The sequence below is a fragment of the Manacus vitellinus genome, unplaced genomic scaffold, assembly GCF_001715985.3.
Source record: "Manacus vitellinus isolate BGI_N305 unplaced genomic scaffold, ASM171598v3 scaffold_21_pilon, whole genome shotgun sequence".
Taxonomy (NCBI): domain Eukaryota; kingdom Metazoa; phylum Chordata; class Aves; order Passeriformes; family Pipridae; genus Manacus; species Manacus vitellinus.
The window spans coordinates 829,863-852,324 of NW_021939546.1; the positions used below are offsets into that span (position 1 = coordinate 829,863).

Sequence of the window (22,462 nt, forward strand, 5' to 3'; positions counted from 1 at the left end):
CCATACATCTACAGCAAAGGGAAAAGGGGGCAGATCTTCAACTCCCTTATTTACTACTATGTCCTGAAGAAAGCTGTTGAAGCTGAAAGATACTGAGACACAGCCAACAAACATCCAAGCACAGGGAGATGCTCACACTTCATTAGGTTAAACTTATGGGAGGAAAACAGCATGGCTCATGATTGTTAGTGTTCAACTTGTACAGGAGTTACACAGCACTTGCAGAGTGAGCTGCATGGCTATTACCCAGAGATTTTGGAGGTGTAATCCTTGTACAACATTCAGTTGTTGTAACAGCAAGGGAGACTTTACTTACATGCCTTCAGTCAATCCTAGCAAAAAAGCCTCCTCTCCTTTCAGAGAAAATAGTTTAAAAAAAAAATCATGAAGACATTGACTTAGTGCAAGTTCTAATAACCATTTGCTTGTTTTAGACTTGTTTGGATTGTTCAGTAGAATCAGTTACTGGTAAGAGGCTGTGTTTCACATACCTTGTTATACATGTAGCAATTCAAGAACATAGTTTTAAAGTCTTCAATGCATTCTGCAGCTTTTGTGTAGTAATTGTGTTCCAGACGCTTTTTTATGGTGCCTAAGTCCATAGGTTTCTTTATAATACTGTAATAATCCTGTGGTATTGAAAGAATAAGTCACCAAACAGGTACCTTAATATTAGGACATTAAGATTTTTACACATTTAGCTATGAAAGTTGAGTTGCCAGAGAGGAGAACTGCATTATGTTAGAAGCAATATTTTATGTAAAAGAAAACTTTCCCCTGTAGCCATAGGTACCAAAAAAGTGGTCAGGAACTCTTCATCTTATATTTCCTCCTTGTTCTTTCATATAACATACACTATTGAAAGCCCTGAAGAATATTTATTTCAATAGAATCCAGAGCTCTCCTGGTACTAATAGTTATGAAAAGTATACACACTTCTCGTTTGTTATCTCAAAGCCATTTGCCTGAAGTAGCACTCTGGTTTACAGAACAGTGGAAAAAGAAGCCAAAGACAAACTTGGACAGAGACAAAGTCTCAGTCACTAACAAAAAAGCTGCCAAGTTTTCACAATTGCTGTCCAAATACTTTATTGCCTGGGTTATACTAGCTCTCCTCTCAGGGTTAGTCTAGTGAACATGTGGCAGTGACTGAAAGGCGGCTGGAATGTGAACTATTGTGATTATTTTAGTAGCATGGCTAAAAGCTTGTGGGTAAGAACATGAGGCTAATTCCCTAATGGTGCATTTAAGAAACTGGAACAGAAATATCCCCACTAAGTTCACATATACTTTGTGTGAAGTTACTACTATTCCAAGAGTGTTCTAAAGCTGTCCTAACAATCTGTGTTAGTGAAATAAAAAAGCTAAATACATTATAGTGTAGACTATTGAATTTACCAAAACACCACCAAGAACATTTTTAAATAATGCAGCTAATAATTATTGTCCATTCTGCCATTAGAAGATTCTAGTATCTGGAGGAGAGAGGTAAATGGGGCAAATACCTTTATTGTCCTTGCCATGGAGCCAGACATTTGCTTGCTATTGTGCAATGGTTGAACTAACACATACTCCTAGAAGTCAAGAGGCTGCCTTAGAAATCCAGAGAGGCAGAACTGGTCTGAAGCCAGCTGCAAATGTTGCTACAGCTCTGATGGAATGACCCTTAATATTAACCTTAACTGACAGCTCCTTCCAAGAAGGAAAAAGGGTAAGAAAAGACACAAGAAGATAGTCACTTTGACTGTGCTTTTGTACAAAGTGACCAAATGAGTTTGTCACAAGAAAACAGCCATAGATACAGGCTTTTGTCTGCTCTGAACAGAACAAATGATTTTGTACAATTAGTCTTGGAAATATAAGAGAAGTAAATATGAATGCTTAAGCTAGTGGAGAGGAAAACAGAAAACAATCAAAGGAAACATATCGTGGTTTTATTTAACACCTTTCTACTTATCTACCAAGAGTGGTATCTTCCAGGCCATTGAAATACCATTGTGTCAATAACCTATGTTTTCATTTGACTGAAAAACATCCAGAACTGGAGTCTAAAGATACCTGAATTAAAACAATTTTTCACAAGACATTATACACATGCACTTTATTACAATTAAGTTTTAACAAAAATAAAACCCACGCAGCAACACGGAACAAGAATTTACCATCATAACTATTTCCTAGAAGATGGTCTACCACTGTGGTATTATAAGAATCATATCTCTTCTTTTCTTCCCTGTTTTTACAGGGACATTTAATTCTTCTAGAAACTTCAGAGCAAGATGATTTGAAATTAACAAATACTGCAAGTGTAATGACTTCTATGCATCAAAATGGATCCAGATTTGCCTATTTACTTCAGGGTCAGTCAGATCTGTTTTCCCATCATAAAGTATTTGACATTGAGGCTGCCTCATATTAAAAATAAAAAACTCAAAGGCAAAAGAAAATACTCACCATATTCAGTGTTAATAAATGTCTAAACCAGAAGACAACAAGACAAATAACGCCAATATCCAGAAACTCTAAGAGGCTTATCTAAGCATTATTATTATCCCTTCAAAATACAGATTTTCTAGCCTCAATACAGAACACAAATTAGAAAAAATGCAGCATTTCTCTAGAAAGAAAACAGTTTTCTTGTAGACAGCAGTTCAAATGCAAGAGTAGTCTTCCATAACCTGTTGCATCAGAAAAAAACTGTTTTCAACTAACATTAATTCAAAAGTCCTCTAAATATTTTACTTATTAATACTCTTATTCCAAAATGGTTCTTACAGGAAGATTCAGCGCTGCTGCATCCACAGGCTGGTGAAATGGCCAGGAATAGTTGTGTCTCCACATGGCTTTCATGACCACCCTCCGTAAGTACTGGAGCTGGTTTGTCTGACAACCACTACTTTTGTTATTTAGGTATTCTGGTGGAGGAGGGTTAATTATAATGGAATGGTGTTGACTTGGAACAGACATCTTTAGTGAGTTTGTATATCCACTTGTTCAAAGATCATTATGCATCACACCTGAGGGAAAAAAAAAGACAGAAGTATTCAGTGAAGAATATCTGGATTTAATGGTGCTTACATGTTCCCTTCTGTTTGTAGAATGTCAATACTGTAGCTACAGGCATACCTTCATGTTCTAAGCAAAGCATGTGTTTTACAAAAGTACATATTTGGATATACTGCACCCCTAGAATCTAGAAATACATCCTAGCTTTCTGCTAAGAAAAACTGATAGCCTGCTTTTCATCATGCTATGAAGTATGTAATGAGTTTCAGAAAAGTTCATTATAAAGTAGAAAGCTACTGTTATCAGCACACTGCTAGAATAATATCTATGGCCCAATCTTACACAAACTGTAACATCTCATCAGATATTGCGTATCACACATCTTATGTTTTCATTTGTTCTTTATTTCAGCATTCAAAAGCATACTTCAAACAGCTCCTGAAGCTAAAGAGACATTCCAGTTTCTCCCCATGTGTGTGGACAACAGTTTGGGTTGGAAGAGACCTTTTAAACATCTAGTCCAACCCTTCTACCATGGGCAGGGACCCATTCTAATAGACCAGGTTGGTCAAAGCCCCATCCAGCCTAGCCTTGAATACTTTCAGGAATGGGACATCCACAGCTTCCCTGAGCAACCTGTTCCAGTGCCTCATTACCCTTGCAGTGAAGCATTTCCTCGTCATACCCAATGTAAACCTACTGCCTTTCAGTTTAAAGCCATTCCCCCTGTTCTATCACTACATGCCCTTGTAAAAGTCCCTCTCAGCTCTCCTGTAGCCCCTTTAGGTACTGGAAGGGGCTCTAATGTCTCCTCAGAGCCTTCTCTTCTCCAGGCTGAACAATACGAATTTTCTCAGCCTTTCTTCATAGGAGAGGCCCTTCTCTCTAATTATCTCATGACTCTTCTCTGAACTTGCTCCAACAGGTTTATGTCATTCCTGCACTGAGGACCCTAGAGATGGAAGCAATACTCTAGGTGGGATTTTCTGACAGTGGAACAGAAGGGCAGAATCACTTCCCCGACCTGCTGGCCACACTTCTTAGTTCACTGTAGTCATTTACAGAATGCAGATGTCTTTCCTTGAACAGTACTGCCATCAAGGTAAAAGCTCTCTTTTCTTCTTAAATAAGGAAAATGTATCAAACCTGAGTCGTTAATACCAGGAACAGTTCTGGACTACCAGCCAGCATACTTACATAGGACACTACATCAGTAATAAATGCAGTACAAGATCAGATTGTTTTGAGGTCCACAATAAATCAGGTATCAAAACTATTGCTATTTTTCATAGTACTGCTTTTGCAAAGGTAGTTGATACTTTGACCGCTCATTTGTACTTTCCACTGGAGATGTCCATAAGAGGGAACCCAGCCAAGATGGGGTACTGGGAACAGCCTGATTGGCCTTGTCCTTCCAGTCAGTGCAGAACCCTGCTTGCCCCCTGGCACAAGCCAGTGACAAACTCCCCAGGCACCTTCTGTTGATGCAGTACCACAGTTAAGCATTCATATTGCTCTCCCTCTGTGCAAGCAACATCCTTCTGTTTACATTTAGAGTTCACATACCTTGGAAAATAGCAACACCTGCCTGAGATGAAGAATGAGTGCAAATGTAATTTCTATTACTAAGTACACCACCTCAGGCTCTGCGTGTCTGTTATTCAGATGGAGACACACATCTAATTTCTTGAAAATTTTGTAAATTAGTACAGTAGAGTCTAGAAAAAAAAGCACAAAGAGTGACCAAGGAAACCAGGAGACTGAAGTTTTGTACATAACACAGTCTTAGGCCTAGATGCTTAGCTTTTAAAACCTTAACTTATGTTGTGGAAATCAACTTCCATGCCAATAGGAGAGCTAAGACTGCATCATCTGAAGGATAAACAAAAGTTTGTGTTTTGGTCAATCCCTCCTTTACTACCTCCCTCTCCATCTCCCCTTCTCCCTAGTCACATAACACTCCTTCCTATCTTAAAATAAAACCTGTGTTTGCACACTAAAGCAAAAGTGTGATCAGATTCCAGCTAGATAAGTTGTTTGATCTTTTTTCAAACCCCCCCTTCCTAGCTCTGTGTGTCCTTGAGCTGCTGAAGCAGATCCCAAAGGTCAAGTAGTCTTCAAAGAGAAGTCTTGAGTGTTTCCTTAAGGCCTAGTTTGAAGTTTTTAGCTAACCTGATAGAAGTGTCTTTTTAGTTTAAGAATAAAAGGCAAATAGCTTACATGAGTTACATTTCTAGAGAAGTCAAGGCTTTTAGCAAGATATCATATCTTGTGAGAATCACACTTCTTTCCTTTTTTTTTTTTAAGAAAAGGTTATTTGCTCTCACTGATAGCTCTCCAAAAGCATGCATTAGCAAGCCTCCTGAAAAGGCAGCTATTTCCTTTTGTTTTAGCTGAGCATTATAGCTACCAGCATAGAACCTGCATATATCATATACTAGTCAAGAACAGCAGCTCAGAAAAATATTAGCATACCATATACAGAACAAAGGCAGACAGTCTACCAAACTCTACACCCAAAGAACATTTGATTCTTCAAGGTTTTTTTAACAGGTTTTTTTTAGGTAATAGTCAATAATCACACTGAAGTTTCATAAATAATCTTGGAACCTCCCATATGTTGATATATTAGAACTACCCAGGACAGAGTACAGCCTTCTTACTACAAGTAGCACAATCTCTTCTCTCAGAAGGACAGCTATCCCCTTAAAGACATCCATAAAAAAGCATTTCCTTATTTTTATGAGCTCTCCTGGGGTACATCAAACAAACCTTATATTTAAAGACAATCTGTATAAATATTAGGTGCTAAGAAATCACTGACTTAGAGCTACTACCATAACCAGCCACCCTTGAGCAATTCAAAACTAAACTTCCACCCTCAGAGCAGGCCAGTCATCTTTTTTACCTTAGTTTTAGGGAAAGCCACAACTCACTTCCTCCCCCCCTGAAAGATGAAGGAAGAACAGAGCTTTAGAAGACAGACACAGAAGTCTTTATAACCTAATCACACCTTCATTTTATTCTCTAGCAATAACAGCCACACACCTGCAACCCTGACTAAAACCTGCCCTATCAATGGTCCTCATTGAGAAGTTATCAACATAAAAAAGGAACAGCTGTTAAGGGCTAAAACACACCAGATGGTTATTTTGCCAGACCTGCTCACTCATTAGTTAATAACACGAGGTGGAGGGATTAAAAAAGAGGAATTGGTATACTTAGATCAAATTTGGTTTGATTTTCCTATCTTAATTTTAAAGTCTTAAATTTAACATAATGGAATGCTTATGTTTTATTGATTATGCAGGGTCATACTGTGCTATGTTGTAAGAGCAGTACATAAATAGTATGTCTGGTTAAGAGCTGGCTAGTATTCATACCTTCCTTCATATACAGATTCATTACTTAAATTAAACCCAAATATATTTAGCAAATGCATAGTAGTGTAAAAATGAGGGCCAGGTTGTTTCCTAACAAATTTCATTTGTTATCAGTAAAACTACAAAGGAATTTACCAAGCTTATTTTGAATTTTAGCTATTGACTAAGCTTTTGTTTATTTCAGTAGACCTTAAAAGCTTCATCCCCAGCATGCTTTAGAATAAGGTAGCTCTGCAAAACGAGATTTGTATTTAATTCAGGTGCATGTCCCACTTTAGGATCAGAACCTGCTTGGATTCTTATCATGAAAGTAATTTATCTGCATACTTTTTTTATTTTCTCTTTTTTTTTTTTTTTTTAGCAAGGTGTCTGAGTGAATGGACCAACTGTACTTGGATGACTTTGTTTTTCTGGCAAAAGCATGAAGTACTTGTATAGGATCTAAAATATCTAGGCAGATCCGGCATGTATTATTACTTAAGCAGCCCAATCTGTTAGGATATGGATGAAGTTGTTGGGGGAAGCATTTGTTTGCTGCTTCCTCTGGCACCTCTTCTAAGCTGTGAGTAGTTAACACAAAGTTTATTCTTTATAGGTGATAGGAAGAGGATGTTTTTACTGGGATGTAAGGAATTCCTATATTTGAAGCAGAACAAGTACTAGAAACCTCATTCAATAAAGCAAAGCAAGGAAGGGGAGTGGAATTCTCTGTAGGTAAGTCTCAGGGTTTGCTGAATGGAGTGATTTCCTTACTAGAAGATTGTTACTGAGGAGTATGAAGTTGTGTTACTATTGATGGGATTGGACAGTGAGATGGGAAGGACACTAGCAAAAATCCCAGTAGTGGCAAAAGAAAACAGAAGCTGTTGTCCATTGAGCAGACTTGTTTGCTCTCTTATTTTGCTTTCTGCTCTTAGCTTCCAGACTGTAACTGCTTAATCCTCCTCTGAATCTGCTCACGTCTTGTAAAAATTTAAGTCAGTTGGATCTGGTGGGCTGTACTGTGAATGGGGAAAAACTGTGTTTGAAAACTATACTGGTTTGGTTTGTAAATACTTAGAAAACCAAGTTTTAATGAAATCACTACCTTTGTGTAACTGATATTAAAATAAGCTGAAAAAGAATGTACTACAGTAATTTTTGATTCATTTAAATACTATGTGGGAAAAGGCAACTTTGAAAAATGTTGCAGTGTTCATTGCTGGCTCCCCAGTCGCAGCACTTGCTACGTGGTCTGAGTCTGGCTGGCTGTGGCCTGTAGGCAGGTAGCTCCCAAAAATACTTTTGGCAATTCTCCCAAAGGTGACAATTGGGTAGAGAGGAGAAGAAAACAATAAAATAGTGGAAAGAGGTGGTCACCTTTATGCTTTTGTCCTCATCCAGTGTCTGCTATTTCCAAGACAGTCCTAGTGCCATCCACTTACATGACAGATTAGAATGACATTCCTGACATGCTTCAGAAAATGAATTTTTACAAGTCTGATAGGATGGCTGAGATGGAGTGGTATTTCAGTGCAGACTTGTTGACAGTTCTCTCTTCCTGCAGTGGGTTAGACTGTATCTTTCTGAAGACACTTCATTCTGTAAAGAGTTTTAATCGCTTCTATCTGGGAGACTGTAAGACAATGTCCAAGGTAGTAGCCTGAGACTTCATTAACATGGTGAATATCATGGAAACAGATTATATTATTATATTTGAAATGATTCATCTGTTTGGAATGTGAAAGCAAGTATCACTGATCATTCTTAAATGTCTGCTAAGGCAGAAAATCTGAGTGGGATTTGATCTACTGAACAAAGGCATTTGAAGGTCCCGTGGGTAGAAGGTAAATTTTTAAATGCTTGCTCAGAAGATGTGAAATAATGAAGTATCTATTTCTTTTCATCTTTAAATTTATATCTTCCTACAGGGCATGTTTATCCCTTGCCACGGATCTTGTTAGCTGAGGTTTGCAAGTTTAATACTTTCTGGTGAAAATTTCACTTACAGATAGCCATTTATCCCTGAATCATGATGAACTCTTCCTGATTATAAACATCTGTATAAAAATCGGCTAGCCCTGATAAACACTGCCAATTACAGACTGGGTCAGTGTTGACAGCTGAGGTTCAGCAATTAAAAACTAGTATTCTAAAAAAGCACCTAATTTGAGCTGACAAGGAGGGATTTGTTGGGTTTTTTTAAACTGACTGGAAGGACCTCACTGACTTTAATCTCCTATGTCCTACATCACTTGTAAAATGTTTAAGCTATGTCGTAAGGATAGCTGGATTTTCATACCTGTTGTACTTTTTCAAAAATGTTTGGATAATTCCCTGGAGACAGTGAACTGGTGAGAGTGCTGTTGCAGTCATTCCCATAGCAGTTCTCTGCACTGTGTCACCTGCATCTGTTCTGAATAGGATTTCATGACATGGGACATGAGCTAACCAGTGTTTACTTTCTCTTATTAGTTTAAAAACAACTCTCAAGGTGCTGTTGCACGTAGTGCTGCATTTCAGCAATATTGTCTTCTCTGTGTTTGGAACAGAACACTGAACAAAGGCAAATGCTTTGCAGAATTGTATGGACTGTATTCTGCAAATCAGATCTTAGGGAGAAATGGGGATAAGTGAAGCAAGATCATCAAATTCCTGACACTTTTTGTCTTCTCCCTTGCTCTACATTTGCCTTTTAGCACTTTGTAGGTTTAATCATGTATGGAGTGTACTGTCCTAGATAGTAGTGCAATTTGATGTGATATGTTAATAGTTCACATTGATATATGCTTACTTTGTGGGTTTGGCTGTTGCTTTGACACCGCTGCATCAGCCTCACAACACGTGAAATGCAAACGATTTATTTTAATTTATAGAAGTTGAATGGTATTTCCCAAAAGTATTTCCAGCATGTTAATTTTCTTCTCCCTGGGAGCATTTAAAGCACTGCTTTGCCCAGTGAATGCTGTGTGACAGGACCCTTAACTATGCAGGTAACAAATACTTCAAAAACCACTGGAAACAAAGTAACGGGAACTGAAGCTCAAAACGTGATTACAGAAGTCGGCTTTATATCACAGTAAGACACAAAAACTGAAGCTGATGACTACTGCTTTAATAGGCCAGATTTGGCTCTCAGATAGCACTGTAAATTTGGAATAGCCCTACTGACTTCAACAGATATGCTTTAGGTTTTCATCCAGGTAAATGACCTCAAAGTGTCATTTCCCTAAGCTCTTTGTTTAACTCATTGTATCATTTACCCAGGTATTTATAACTTGGTTCATCTGAGACTCTATGGCAGAGTACCCATAAAAGTTGTAAAGGCCGGTCTTTGGTACATACAGGAAATGACTGAAAAAATTCATGCATCCCAGAAAGCTGCACCATTCCAGCTTGCTTTCTCACCCACTAGATTGGTTTCACTTGCTAGAGAAATCTCACACCTCATTAACTCAGCCTTCAGCTAGTGTCCAACTGAGGGACTATTGCAGAATGATCCCTGACTGGGAACATACTACATCATCAGCTGATGGAGCTGGCAACTACCTATTTCTCTCCCTGAAAATTAATTTCTAAACTCTTTCATTACATTTGAGTCAATTATTTCTGACATTCAGACAGTGCGATGCTCCCTCTACCCCTGCTGTGGCTCTCCTGGCCTCTGCCAGCCTGTGGATAAGCAGCTTCCTCTGCCTTGCTCTCCCTTCTGGCAATTCAGCTTCTCACCTGAAGCAAACACGTCCCTCTAGCTGCTTTGCTCCTGCCTGGCCTTACTGTTCATTGGATTGCTCAGGCACATCTGCTTTCTCCTCGGATCTTTTAAGGGTTTTCTTTATCCATATTCCCTTATTAAATAGCTCCTCAAAATAATTTCTGTCTGGTCAGGCCTTAATTTTTGATGGCCAGCTTGCTGCTGTGCTTTCAGAGATCACATCTGGATTTGGATATGGGGGGCTGCTCTGCTGAAGGGGAGGTGTCCTGTGAAGGACTCATTCTGAGCAGGAAAAGAAGGCCTCAGTCACTAGGCTTCTCTACATAGAACTTTAATGCATTACTCTGAAGGGTTCAAGTGTACATCGGTTCTTTGTCCCATCCTGTGACCTTTGGCCATATAGAGAATAGCAAAAAAATTGTGGACTCCTATGATGTGGAAAAGGAGTCTCTTTTAATCATGTGTAAAATTAGCAGAATGAAATGCTCAATGTGCTTTTCACAACCAAAGATTTAAATAGCTTGCCAAGGGAAAATGACTGGCTTGTTCAGTATATTTTTGTACTCCCCAAGATGTTGATACTCAGTATCAGCACTAAATTTGTGGTTATTAGAACCAACTAGGATGAAAAGAATAGAAACAAAATGTGTATTAAGTCTGAATTTCACCTTTTTATTTTCCTTCATGAGATGCCCTCTTTGCATATGCCAGGAAATTACCTGTTCTCTTCTAGGAGGTCCTCTAATGTTTGCCTAAAGCAATAGTACATAATAAAATGCTATGTATATTTAGCCATAAATTAGGGATCTAATTTCCGTTATATAAAATGTGTTAAATCACATGATTTATAGTAGTTGGAACAGAATCTATGGCAGTAATTTTCAACTGCAGTTGTGGTGTGGCTGTGCTGCCATCATATGATTGAATCCATAGAATCTGAGTGGCACTTGGATGTCTATTGAAAGGTTTGGATGCTCCCCACGCTGTCAATCCCTTCCTTGTGCTGTGGAAGAAACTGAAGGTGGAAAAGATGCATCCGCAGCCTTATCTGCTTACTGAATTGATTTTGTTGAAGTAAGGTTCTAACAGTTGTTTGAGTCCCTGAGAAAATAATGTATTTCTGATTTAGTAGTGGTTTATTTCAGCATAATTTGAATTTTTAAACCATCTTCGGCGGTGGCTTTGTGCAAACTGAGTTGGCTCTACATTACAGCTGGCTAGGAGTATGTACATGTTATTAATTACTGTGCCTCAGCTGAAACCTAAGAACTTCTTGAACTGCTCTAACACAGTTGCAAGCTGTTATGTATTCATACCCTTCATGATTTAAGCTAACCCAAAGCAGATCTGATTAAAATGAATTTCAGCACAATTGCTTGCATGAATAAAATTGGCTCAAAGTTATGCTTGAAATGCAAAACTTGAGGTGACGATTGAGGAGTTAGATCCCCTAGCTATGTGTGCCTGATCTCTCTGTGAGAGATTATACCCCTACAGCAGAATTGCATAAATTTGTACTTTTATGAGCTTTCCAATCTCAGATCATTCACCAGGTACCAGTTGGAGATCCTTAACAAAATACCTTCCTATGTGTTTCCTGATTGTGTCCAGTGTCCTACTCTATTGCAACTTTCTGCCAGTAGATGTCAGCTCAGAACTAGTGAAAGTTTATTCTGCTCGTTTTGGTAATAAGAATTAGTGGTTCTGTGACTTTGGCCTTGACTTTTAATATCAGATTGCTTGCTGAGAACATCAGAAAGCATGATGTCAGTATTCACACATTCAGTGTGACCAGTGCGACATTTGCACACTTGGTGACATTTGTAAAGAGAGAATTCAGCTTAAATACAGTGTGATTGAAAAAGGAAAGATGGTCTGTTAGTTATTAACCTTTAAGGAAAGATTTTTCACGATCAGATTCTGATTCAAAGTTGCCATACTGAGAAGCCAGGGCAAAGGAACCACTGTGTTGCAGAGGGTGGTAGTTATTTGCAGCAACCTCTATGCTGCCAGAAACAGAACTACTGGGGCATTCAGAGGAGTCTCTGCCCCAGTGAACTGGTTATCCCTGTGAGACAATGTGAGGGAGGGATATGCTTGCTGTTGGGATTTTTTTTACTTTTTCTTTTTTTTTTTTTCTTAGAATTATAGGACTATTTTTAGTTTGTATATGTTGGTGGAACTGCATCTTGAGAGCCAAAACTTTGACCATTGGTCTTTATGGTAACATGGCACTGTTCCTACACACTGGAACTATCACATTTGGGATGGGCTGAAACCATGTTGTTGTACACATCTGGGACAATCAACAGTGGGGAATCCAGTAAATACACCATGGGGCTGAATAAGGACCTTCCCCAGCTGTCAGGACCCTGAGTGCACCAACAGGCTGGGCAGTCCTTTCTCCTCTCCTGGGAGTGGTTTGGGTCCTGCCCTGACAGGGCAGCTGTGTAGCCTTGGATGAGACTGCTGGGGAAAGAGCAGTGTGACACGGGGCTGTGAGGGCCATCCTTAGGATCCCCCTCTTTTGTCTCAGGTCCATGCCCTTCCCTGAGCTATGTAGTACTTATGCCCTTGCCTGGCCATACCCCTGCTAGCTGGCTTCCTGGCTTGACCTAGGACCTGCTTGATCACCGCAGACTTGTCTGACAATCACTGGACTATCAGCTGACCCTGGCTGCTTCTGTCAGACCTGCTCTGCTCACCTTGCCTGGGGGCTTTGGGGTGGGTACTGTGCAGGTGAGGCTACATGGGCTCCGTGTTTACCCTGCCTAATGGAGCAGCCAGCTCCTGCTCCCTGACACTAACCTGCTGGTGGGTGGCTATCACAGGCTGATTTATCTTCTGTAGATTACAAATTTAAGTTTAAAAATACAAGTATAAATTAAAATTAAACTTGTCTTGGCAGTTCAGTTCTTTGTACTAGGACCATGGAGTCTGTTAAGTGATTAATGATGTGTGTCCTCAAAATTCATGAAGGTAAAAGTTTCTAAATTATTTTCAGAGATTGGGCTTTTTGAACTGATACGTATTGTGTAGATGGCATACCTGCTCCCACTTGGTATCTAAAAATAAAAAATGGAGACATCAATTCCAAGAAAATGTTATTCCTTATTTTTGCAGTCTGCGGCCTAGCTCAATGAACAGTTGTGGATGCCAATATAATAAATTCAGAAAAGTCAAGTTGCACACTTCCAGAGTCTTTAGGAGATTAACTGCCTGTTTGTTTAAAAAACTCATTTCTAATGACCTTGCTTCTTACATGTCATTACTTTTTTTGGGAGGGAGATTCCTCACTCTTGCCATTTTTCAACAAATGGAACTACTTTAACATCAGAGGGCCAGGCACAGTGGAACTGGCTGTAAATGTTTGACAATGGCAAGAGGGTGATTCTGTTGAACTGGGTGAAGGTTGATACTGGTGACAAAAATCCAGGGCCCCCAATTAGATTGAGCTAACCAATTCTGCACTGTCAACCCAGAGATATTTTCATATGGGGTGTTTTCAGGAGCCTGCTTGTTTAGGGAGCTGATATGGGCAACCAGAAAATCCCGTTGTTCCTGGGCCTGGCTCTAGAAAAGTGGGAATTAGGATATACCCTGCATACCTACATTGAAGTGAAATAGGAAGTGAGTTTTTGAGCGGAGCTATAATGGTTTGAACAATTTTAATAAATTTTAAGTTATATTTTACCATACAACCATCAGTTAATTTGTCACAGGCTTTATGGGTTTATAGGTTTAGTGAGATTTTTTTTTAGTGAGATTTTTAAGTGTTAAGTGACCGTATGTTTTACAGGCTTAATATGGCTTTAGCTTTTAGGCGATTGTGAAATTTTGCAAGTTTTTTAAAGATTAGTAATCTGTTCCTTGGCTCTTCTGCATGTGCAGAACCCATACAGCAATGTATTTTAAACACAAACCAAGTCATAAACTATTCAATTAAAGCCAAACCATTTTAACCCTAACTACTTGTTCATATACAGAGAAAATAATTCACATGCAATGTCAGTTAAAAAGATCTGTATGTATATGTGCTCAAAACATCTAAAATAGCTATAGTGAAATTATATGAGCCACTAATAATTAGATTAATGAAGGTCAGTCCCATTGATAGTGGCTCTCTGAAGAACTCTTCCACTTCTTTGCCATTCCCAGACATTAGCAGTTCCTGTAACTGCTTGTGTGAGGTGGCTTGAAGCTGAGAGTGTGGATGCTGGTGCTTGAGAGCAGTGCCACTGGTACTGAAGCTGGTAGAGAAGCTGCTATGAAACTATGTACACAAGCTCTTGGCCCAAGACTGGTGACTGACTCCTCTGCTAAGCCTCTATCCTGCAAGGAACTTGTCTTGCTGTTTCTACGTATGCATTCTGCATCCACTTCTGTGGAAAACTCATCTAAGGCCTGCTTGACTTTCCTCCATTGCTAAACACTCCTCCCTCTGTGCATGTCAGCAGCAGCTTTTGCTATTAGTGTCTACGAGCACATCATGTTAAGGACAGTTTAATAATCTCAGACCTTGGCCAGGGAGATCCTCTATTACCAGTGCTGATTCTAACTTTGTTTCAGGCCAGAGAAGTCCTGGAGAGTACAACAGTTGCTAAAATACCATAATGGAAAAAAGAACTAATATTTGAGGCCAGTGGGAATATTCCACCTCTCTATGCCAAGGAGCCTGTGAAGGGAGCAGTGTATCAGCAAATGGAGAGGCTTAGTAAGTGACCAGCCCAGTCCTCGGGAGTTTGCCCAGTCCAGAAATCCTACAGACTTGCTCTAATAGGTAATGCTGGCCAGCATTATTTACTAGGGAGGAGGAAGGATAACGCAATGCTGCACTGGGATGCAGATGCTTGCTGTCAGAAGAATGGCTTTTCCTCCTTCATCCTCTTATCTCAGCTATGTTTTGCAAATAACAGAGGAAGGATAAGCAGTGGACATACAGCTCTGTTCTTGCAATAGGAACAGTCCTTTGCTCATGGGAAATGTTTATTACTATATCAGTGTGGTGTTATGTGACTTTTGCAGGAGTTGAGGTTTTGTGATAACTCTGTAGCAAAGGGAATGGGGAACCTCACACTGGAGGAGGTGAGAAGTCCTTGCTGCATCCCACTCTTGCAGTGAAGACTGTCAGAATTCCTGCATGTCCCTGGCCACTGCCTGAAGCTGAGCAATTCCTACTCCCCTAAAGGGAAGCTTTGAAGGTGGCAAAGGAGAACAGACTGCTTGGCTTGAGGCTTCAGCCTGAGTGCTGATACTTCTGACCCATCTCCAAGAGCTGAAATGCCTTTAGCTGGAATGGGCAGGGGAGGGTGTGGAGAGGCAGGTTTCTGGGAGCGAGAGAGGAGTGGCTACGTTCAGGACTCTGGTACTCATGGAGAACAAATAATGATGAAAGAGAAGAGAAAAGGATTTTGGCACAACCTCTTTTTTTAACAAATGTAAAACTGAAGGATTTTACAGTGATATATTAATACTTAAATAAATGTGGAGGACTAATCCCTCCAGCATGGAATTGCACTGTGCATATCTGGTTTTCTTCATGGGAGGGTCAAAATATGTTAAAATAATCTTTAAAAAAAATAAAATATTGAGGCTTTGTGGGGGAGAAAAAAGCTGAAGGCAAGTTGTAGATGGGAAAACTGTTTTTTTGAGATAGATGGCTGGCTGGAGTCTGTTTTAGCTTAAACAAGGGTAATACAACTTGTGCAAGACTGACAGCAGAGCCTGTTTATCTAACTTTTGTTTATTATTATCTAGTTTCTGAATTTCTAGACCTCTGTTTCAACATGTTTAGAATTCCCATTTCATTTTCACAAGACACTATATTTTGCATTCTGCATTTGGCTGTATTGCATGTGCAAGGGTTACAAAAAAAGCATATGTGCATTAGTGCTGTACCTTTATATTTATCCACATGCCAAGATTAATCCAAGATGCGGTAATGTTTTGCCTTAGAGCAATTGTACCAATGAACCTTAACTCTGATCTTAAGAGACTTACTCTCTGTTCCTGTGACAGTTTGTTTATTCTTCACTTCAGGGCCTCTTTTGAGCTAAAACAGCCATTAAGAACAAATTGTTCTGGACAGCTTTTCTGCCTTTGGGTAACAAAAACTGTGCAACTTATTTTCATTTCTTCCTATACCTTTTCCAGGTGATTGCTACAAACATAAATCCACTGTGGTATCCATCCAGCACTGGAATGTTCCAAATGCAGAGAAATTACTTGACTCATTAACAGTGTGACCTTCCAGCATTCTCTACTTGTAAGAATTGCTGCATGCAGGGGAGAAATCCCACTGTACTTTGTGTACATAATATTATGAATACAATGTGTATGTCTATATTGGAAAAATACATCCAAGTACTTTGTGTGTTTTCAGTTATTTCTATAGGTTCTTGTGCTGCAGATAAAATTACAGCTGTATTGTAAAATAATGTTGTATTGAGGGTTTAGTCCTAAAATAGATCTAAGCCCCTGTAATTCAGTGGAAGGTATGAGTGCTCTGTATTTATTCAAGTACTTAATTTATTCAATTAATCAACTTAATAATTAAAATCAATAATCTCAAAAAATGGCTGAGAATATATTCCTATATTAAGCAGAAAACATTTTTTTTTCTTTCATTACAAAAAATATATTATCTGTGAAAAGGTAGAAGAAAAGAAATGAAAAGCACTGTTTTCCTCTACAACAATGGATATCAAGGGAAACCTGGAGCTTTTGTTAAAGTTAATAAGAGCTGGATCAAACCTAGGATTTCTTACAGCTCTCATGAGGCACTACAGCTCTTGACTTCACTAATCAAAAATTAAAAATGAATAATTATGAACTATATCTTTCTCTTCACTAAAGAAGAAATAACCTCCAAGTAGATTTAATGTGGTAAAACTTGCTTTATGAAACCTTTTTTAATTAACCAAATACCTTACACTATTTCAGGTCCTGCTGTTCTGTTTCTTCTTATGGGGGGACTACTGAAATGGAAACAAAGGTCAGTTTAGTAATATAGAACTGTTTATTTTAGAATTACATGTTAAAAGAAAAGAAGTTAATCAGAAATGAAAGTATCAGTCTCTATCAAGCTAAAATCTCAGGCTGACAATGCAGATAGGTTTATAGTAGAATGATAAATTAATTACCGGTCTTTTAAAACATATTTTGTTGAATTGCAGTTGTAACATAATTTACAAATTGTTGGAAAGGAGATAGAATTTTTTGTTTGTTTGCATTTTCACAGAGATTTTTCTGTGGCTGCCACAGAACAGAGACAGCAGTTACTTCAGTAGTATGGCAAGTACTCTTCCTTTCTGTTTGCATAATCCTAACATAACTGAAATATTGCTCTGCTTAGAACGAAGAAAAATAAATACATGTGTACAGATCCATATGTATAATGTTTATGTGATTACTGATATTTTTAATGGAAGTATTTGTATTGCTAACTGTAATTGAGGATTCTATCTTGTTCCCTCTTTCTCTCTATTAAAGTTATGATCTAGGAAAATATGAACAACTGAAAAATCTGATTTACTGTTTCATATTGCATCTCATTAATTTTAAAGCCGCATAATTGTAAACTACAATAATAATTCTGAACAAATATATTTATAGGCAGTTGAATAGATAGATTGAGGAGCTGAAGCGGAGTCTTACAGGATACTTAAGATATTCTATGAACACTTTGTAGTACATGCATTAATGGTAAATTTTGAGAAGTGTGAAGTGTTGATAGATGGGATGAACAGAGCTGGGAATGAGCTTCATTACAGCTGCAGCAGTTTGTAAATACAAGCAGTATGACAGCTTGTTCTCGCAGAATAAGCACCTGCTCATCGGCCATGCTACCAATAAAAAGGAAACACTGAGAGGAATTTCAGACTGGTTTTTCTGTGCAAAATCTGCTTCTGTTCAAGTATTATTGTCCTGTAGTGAGGATCTAAGGACCAAAACATGTTTTACCACCTGAAGCAATCTTGTCTTGTCTGTATGACTTTGCCCAGAACATGTAAATTTCTCAGGTGGTGCTCAGTTAGCTGGAGCTTTCTGCAGAATTATGTAGGAACATAAATAATTCTGATAGTTCATGAAATATGAATAAAGGCCTATTCAATACTTTCTTTTTTTTGAGGCTCTTGGGAAACCTAAATTGAATTATGTTGCTGAAATTCTTTTAAATACATATTCTGTAAAACTTTTAATGTGCCATATATTTTTCCATTAATTTGAAATAGTTTTTAATTCTTTCAGTGTTCCCTCATGATGAAAAATTTTGGCAAATTCCAGTCCACATTTGTGCAAGGTTTCCAACAAGGGCTATTGGACATGTCCTAAAATGATTAACCTCAATGCTAGAAACATTTCACTTTTCTGCATTGCTACTTCTTGTTAATACAGAGAGAAACTGTCTTCTGTTATTGTTGGGCAAAATGTTTTGCCTCTAACTAAAATTATAGATATATTGTTATTTGTCTGTTTGACATCTATGAATACAGAAAGCCCAGTGCTGCTGCTTGCAAGGCATCCTCAATTCCGTGCCCACTCATGCAAGGGGCTTCCCCTGCATCTCATCATCGTGTGCTGGGAATGTAACAGGAGCATAAGAGACAAGAGTATCTGTCACAGATGTTGATAAGACTCCTGCTGCTGAAATGTTTTTCTCTCCCCAAATTACATCAGGCTAAGATTAGTTTGGTCAAAAGAAGTGATAAAAACACACAAAAGCTTTCAAATTGACAGAGGCAAAAAACTCCAATTAAGATAATTATATAACTTAGATAAATAAGCTGTGCCATGACACATCTAATGTTTTAAACAGTAATAGCAAATGTTGATAAGTTAAAACAGGAATGGCTATTCACCTTATTTTATGAACCACAGTGAGTAAGTTAGTCATGAAACTGAGATGTTTTGCCTGCAAAATTGAAAGGAAGTTTTTTCATGCAATGCATATTCTCCTTGGGGAAATCATTATTTGAGGATACTGTTTGGTATCTAGAGTTTACTGGGATCTAGAAAAAGAACAGACAATGGAAAAAAAGCCAACAAAACAAAGCTAAAACCAAGGCTTACTCAGGTTTGACATACTGTTAAGTAAATAATTAAGTATATTAGAGAAGAGATAAATACTTATGCTACTGACTCAAAGGTCCTAGAATTATCTCTACATGAAAAAGGTGTGACCCAACTACCTCTTGCAAAACACCCTGAATTTTTATGAAGCAGCTGTGGCCAAGGACAAAGCTCTGCCCCAGCTGATCTGGCACAGCAATGGTACGCCTGCACTCCGATGGCAGTAATTCCCCCGTGATGTAGAATGAGGTCCTCGTGGTGCCCTGACACCTACCAGTTTTAGGGGGAATCTGCATGTGTTTCCTAGGTTGTATGATATAAGAAAAGTCCAGATCAACTTCCTATGTTGCACTAGCTTTTAGAAGCACTAAGGGTTAAAAACTGCTACTTCAATGTTAGGGACATCCATGTAGCTCGTACATCAGGTGTACTGGGCTCTGCTGGCTCCCACATAGCTGGTAAGGAGCTGGAGCTCCCGCTCCTGCCAGGAAGCCTGTGTCCCTCCACAGAGGCAGGGCACTGCCAGGTACACCTCTGACTGCTTAGGACAGGGGAAAGGGAGTGAGTAATAGGCACCTTCTGCTAACCTCCACCACAGGGTCTGTAAGACTCCACGTGTGCTCTTCTTTCCTGATTTGCTCCCCTTCCAGCAAACCTTGGTGCCAGACACAGTTGATGCTTCCACGCACACTCTAGTGTCTTTGCTGGTAAAAAATGCTGATTGGCATTCTAATGAAAATCTAACTGATGCAACCAAATTGTCTCTGATCCTGAAGTACATATGGTGACAGACACTGTAAACAATTTCTTTTCATCTGTAAAGGAAACACATCACCTCCAGTGTGCCCCTACTTTACATCAGACACACTGTTAAGAGTTTTATCTGATAATTAAGAACCAGCATGAAGATCAAATGTTGATTTTAATTTATACAAATAATTTTTACTAAACAGCTGCTTTGAATGATACTATCTGAAATAGAAACCTTGGAAGTGCTTTGGAGTAAATTAGGTATTCAGCATTTGATATTAATATTTACTGCTGGAATATGATTGATTATATGCTTTCCTATTTACTGTGAAAGCTGGATACACTTAAACATAAATTCTCCTCAGTATATATGAGATGCCCAACTTGGATGCTTTTTCTTTCTCTTTTTGGCAGCGAATTTCATATATTCTAAGTGAAAACTCTCATCTTTTCTCATTACTCTTGCATGTCTGATTTCAAATCTCTCTCCTATAATGCTGGGTGTGGTTTTACTTGCTTTATCACAGGCATTTCCGATAGTTTTGTGTGGTGATTTGGAACCTATACAGTAAAGATGTCCCATCTCTAAAGTACTGGCAAAATTGTAAGAAAACTTGAGCGTGATAGTACAAAATGAGGCCTCTTTTACCCCCTTTGCACCTCCCTGCCCCCAGGGCTGAAGTTGGCTGAGCCACAACTAGTTCAGTCAAGAAGTTTCTTTACAGCCTTATGCAAGGGGCTTTCATTCTGCATATGTTACAAATAATAGCTTTGGACTAATAAGAAGATCTTAGAACATTACTTGGACATCTGTAAGTCATTATTGGAAGTTACATTCCTGTTTGAAGGATCTCTCCAACTCTTCCCTCCTCCCCTTCTCCCAGATCTCTGCTGGAAAAAATGTCATTCCCTGTATGTTTGAAGAAACTGGTTCTGGTATCTCTGACAGTAGCTTCATTGATAATCCTTATGGTAGAAGTCTGATCTTTCTCCTATGTATCAGCAATGGCTTAACTACATGACAATTACTGTGATAACAGAAAAAAAAATTAAATTTTGGTAGAGCAAATTGTCTGGTGAACATATGTCTGCCTGCTAAAATTCACAGGCTCTTTAATGTGAATTTCCCAATAAGCAGAGCTGTCAGGACTGAGGCCTTGGCTGAGTAATGCAGTATCCCACAAGGAAGAAAAGGCAGCATCCTACAATATAGTATGCATTTTTGCTTTGCTTATTCTGGCTTGAGTCTTATCTTTGTTTGAGTCTTGGCCTTTGGCTAGTATTTGTTTGCTAGTACCGCTAGGAGATCTGAACTTGTGCAAACAGAAACAGTGAGGGGTTCCAACTTGCATTTCTCCAGGCAAATGGCCTCATTACAGCTTTAGGCAGCACAACTTAGACACTCAAGCAATTTCATTTATTCTGAAGAGAAAAACTCATTAATTGATTGGCATCAGGTTGAACTGGGGTTTGATGAATATGTGCACTATGGATATAGTTCCCTAAAAACTTCACTGGCACAGGTAGGTAAGATGATACCCTAAATCAGAGCACTACAGTAATCCATGCACTGTTCTGTCATACAGAATAAACATAAGTTAATACTAGAGGTAGCAAAGTAAAACCACTTTGTAAAAGTTGGGTTTCTTTGTTTTTGTTTTTGTTTTGTTTTTTTTGACAAGGAAAAGAGACAGAGTGCACTGTAATTAGATATTATAATAAAAAATGCTTGTAAAATTTCTCAAATTAGCTGTAAAGTTTTGTGAGTTCTTTTGTCAGATCCATAAATCAGATTCAAGCAATTTTTGGCTATTTTTTTAATAAATTGGCAAGAAAAATGTTTAAGTTTAATCTGATCAGTTTTAGTGTATGCAGAAGACGTGTAGTAGATAAGCGTGAAAGACTTGCAGACAGTTTGTATGGGCAATTGCTTCTCTTTTCATACATGCTAACTTTTACATCGGTGAGAGCGTGTTTCTACAGTATATAGTTGATCAAAATATAATAAAAATTATAAATAGTTTTGAAAGTTTTCAAAATAATCCTTATTCTTTTGAACATGTTACAAAGACTAAGAAAACAGAAAAAGGAGCAAATTTAAAAAAAGATTGCTCTTATTTACATAGCTAAATTAACAGTGGGCTTGTATAATGCTTTCCTTTCTATTATGTGATAAACCTCATGTGCAATATCTGTATTTGTTGGCAGATGGAAGATGGGAGCAGAGGGAGGTGTTCCTCATTTAAATAGATCTGTTTTCTTTTTTTTAATAATAAGCAAGACATAAGCAATCCTTTTAGTGTGCTTGGCTATATGTATTTTGCTGCTTAAAATTGCCCTGAGCATATTAATAGTAGAGCACAGCATTCAAATAATATCATGTGGTGGGTGTGGGAGTGAAGGCCTCGTAGTTGGGTTTGGGAATATATACCATGGGAAATCTCTTATGAAATAACTGTTACTTCACACGGTGTGGTCCATTCCAAATGCTAACCATTTACTTGTCAGATATTTTTCATGAGCCTTGCAGATAAGATATCTCCGTGGGGATTGATTT

General features: G+C 38.4%; 1 protein-coding gene and 1 long non-coding RNA gene across 2 annotated transcripts in view; one reads left to right on the forward strand and one right to left on the reverse strand.

Annotated features, from left to right (window-relative positions):
* The window catches only part of BRDT (bromodomain testis associated), a 50,585-nt gene that overhangs the window by 18,057 nt on the left and 10,066 nt on the right, over positions 1 to 22,462 (reverse strand). Inside the window, exons 3-5 of the mRNA XM_029959796.1 lie at positions 17,011 to 17,060; positions 2,776 to 3,017; positions 492 to 629 (exon numbers count right to left, since the gene is read on the reverse strand). Of these exons, the coding sequence (XP_029815656.1) occupies positions 492 to 629; positions 2,776 to 2,967 (330 nt within the window). The 5' untranslated portion in view covers positions 2,968 to 3,017; positions 17,011 to 17,060. The remainder of the gene's footprint in view (positions 1 to 491; positions 630 to 2,775; positions 3,018 to 17,010; positions 17,061 to 22,462) is intronic.
* On the forward strand, positions 3,433 to 4,350 carry LOC108639589. Its single transcript, XR_001920605.1, has 3 exons — positions 3,433 to 3,569; positions 3,932 to 3,982; positions 4,138 to 4,350. It is a non-coding gene; the product is annotated as an uncharacterized LOC108639589 (long non-coding RNA).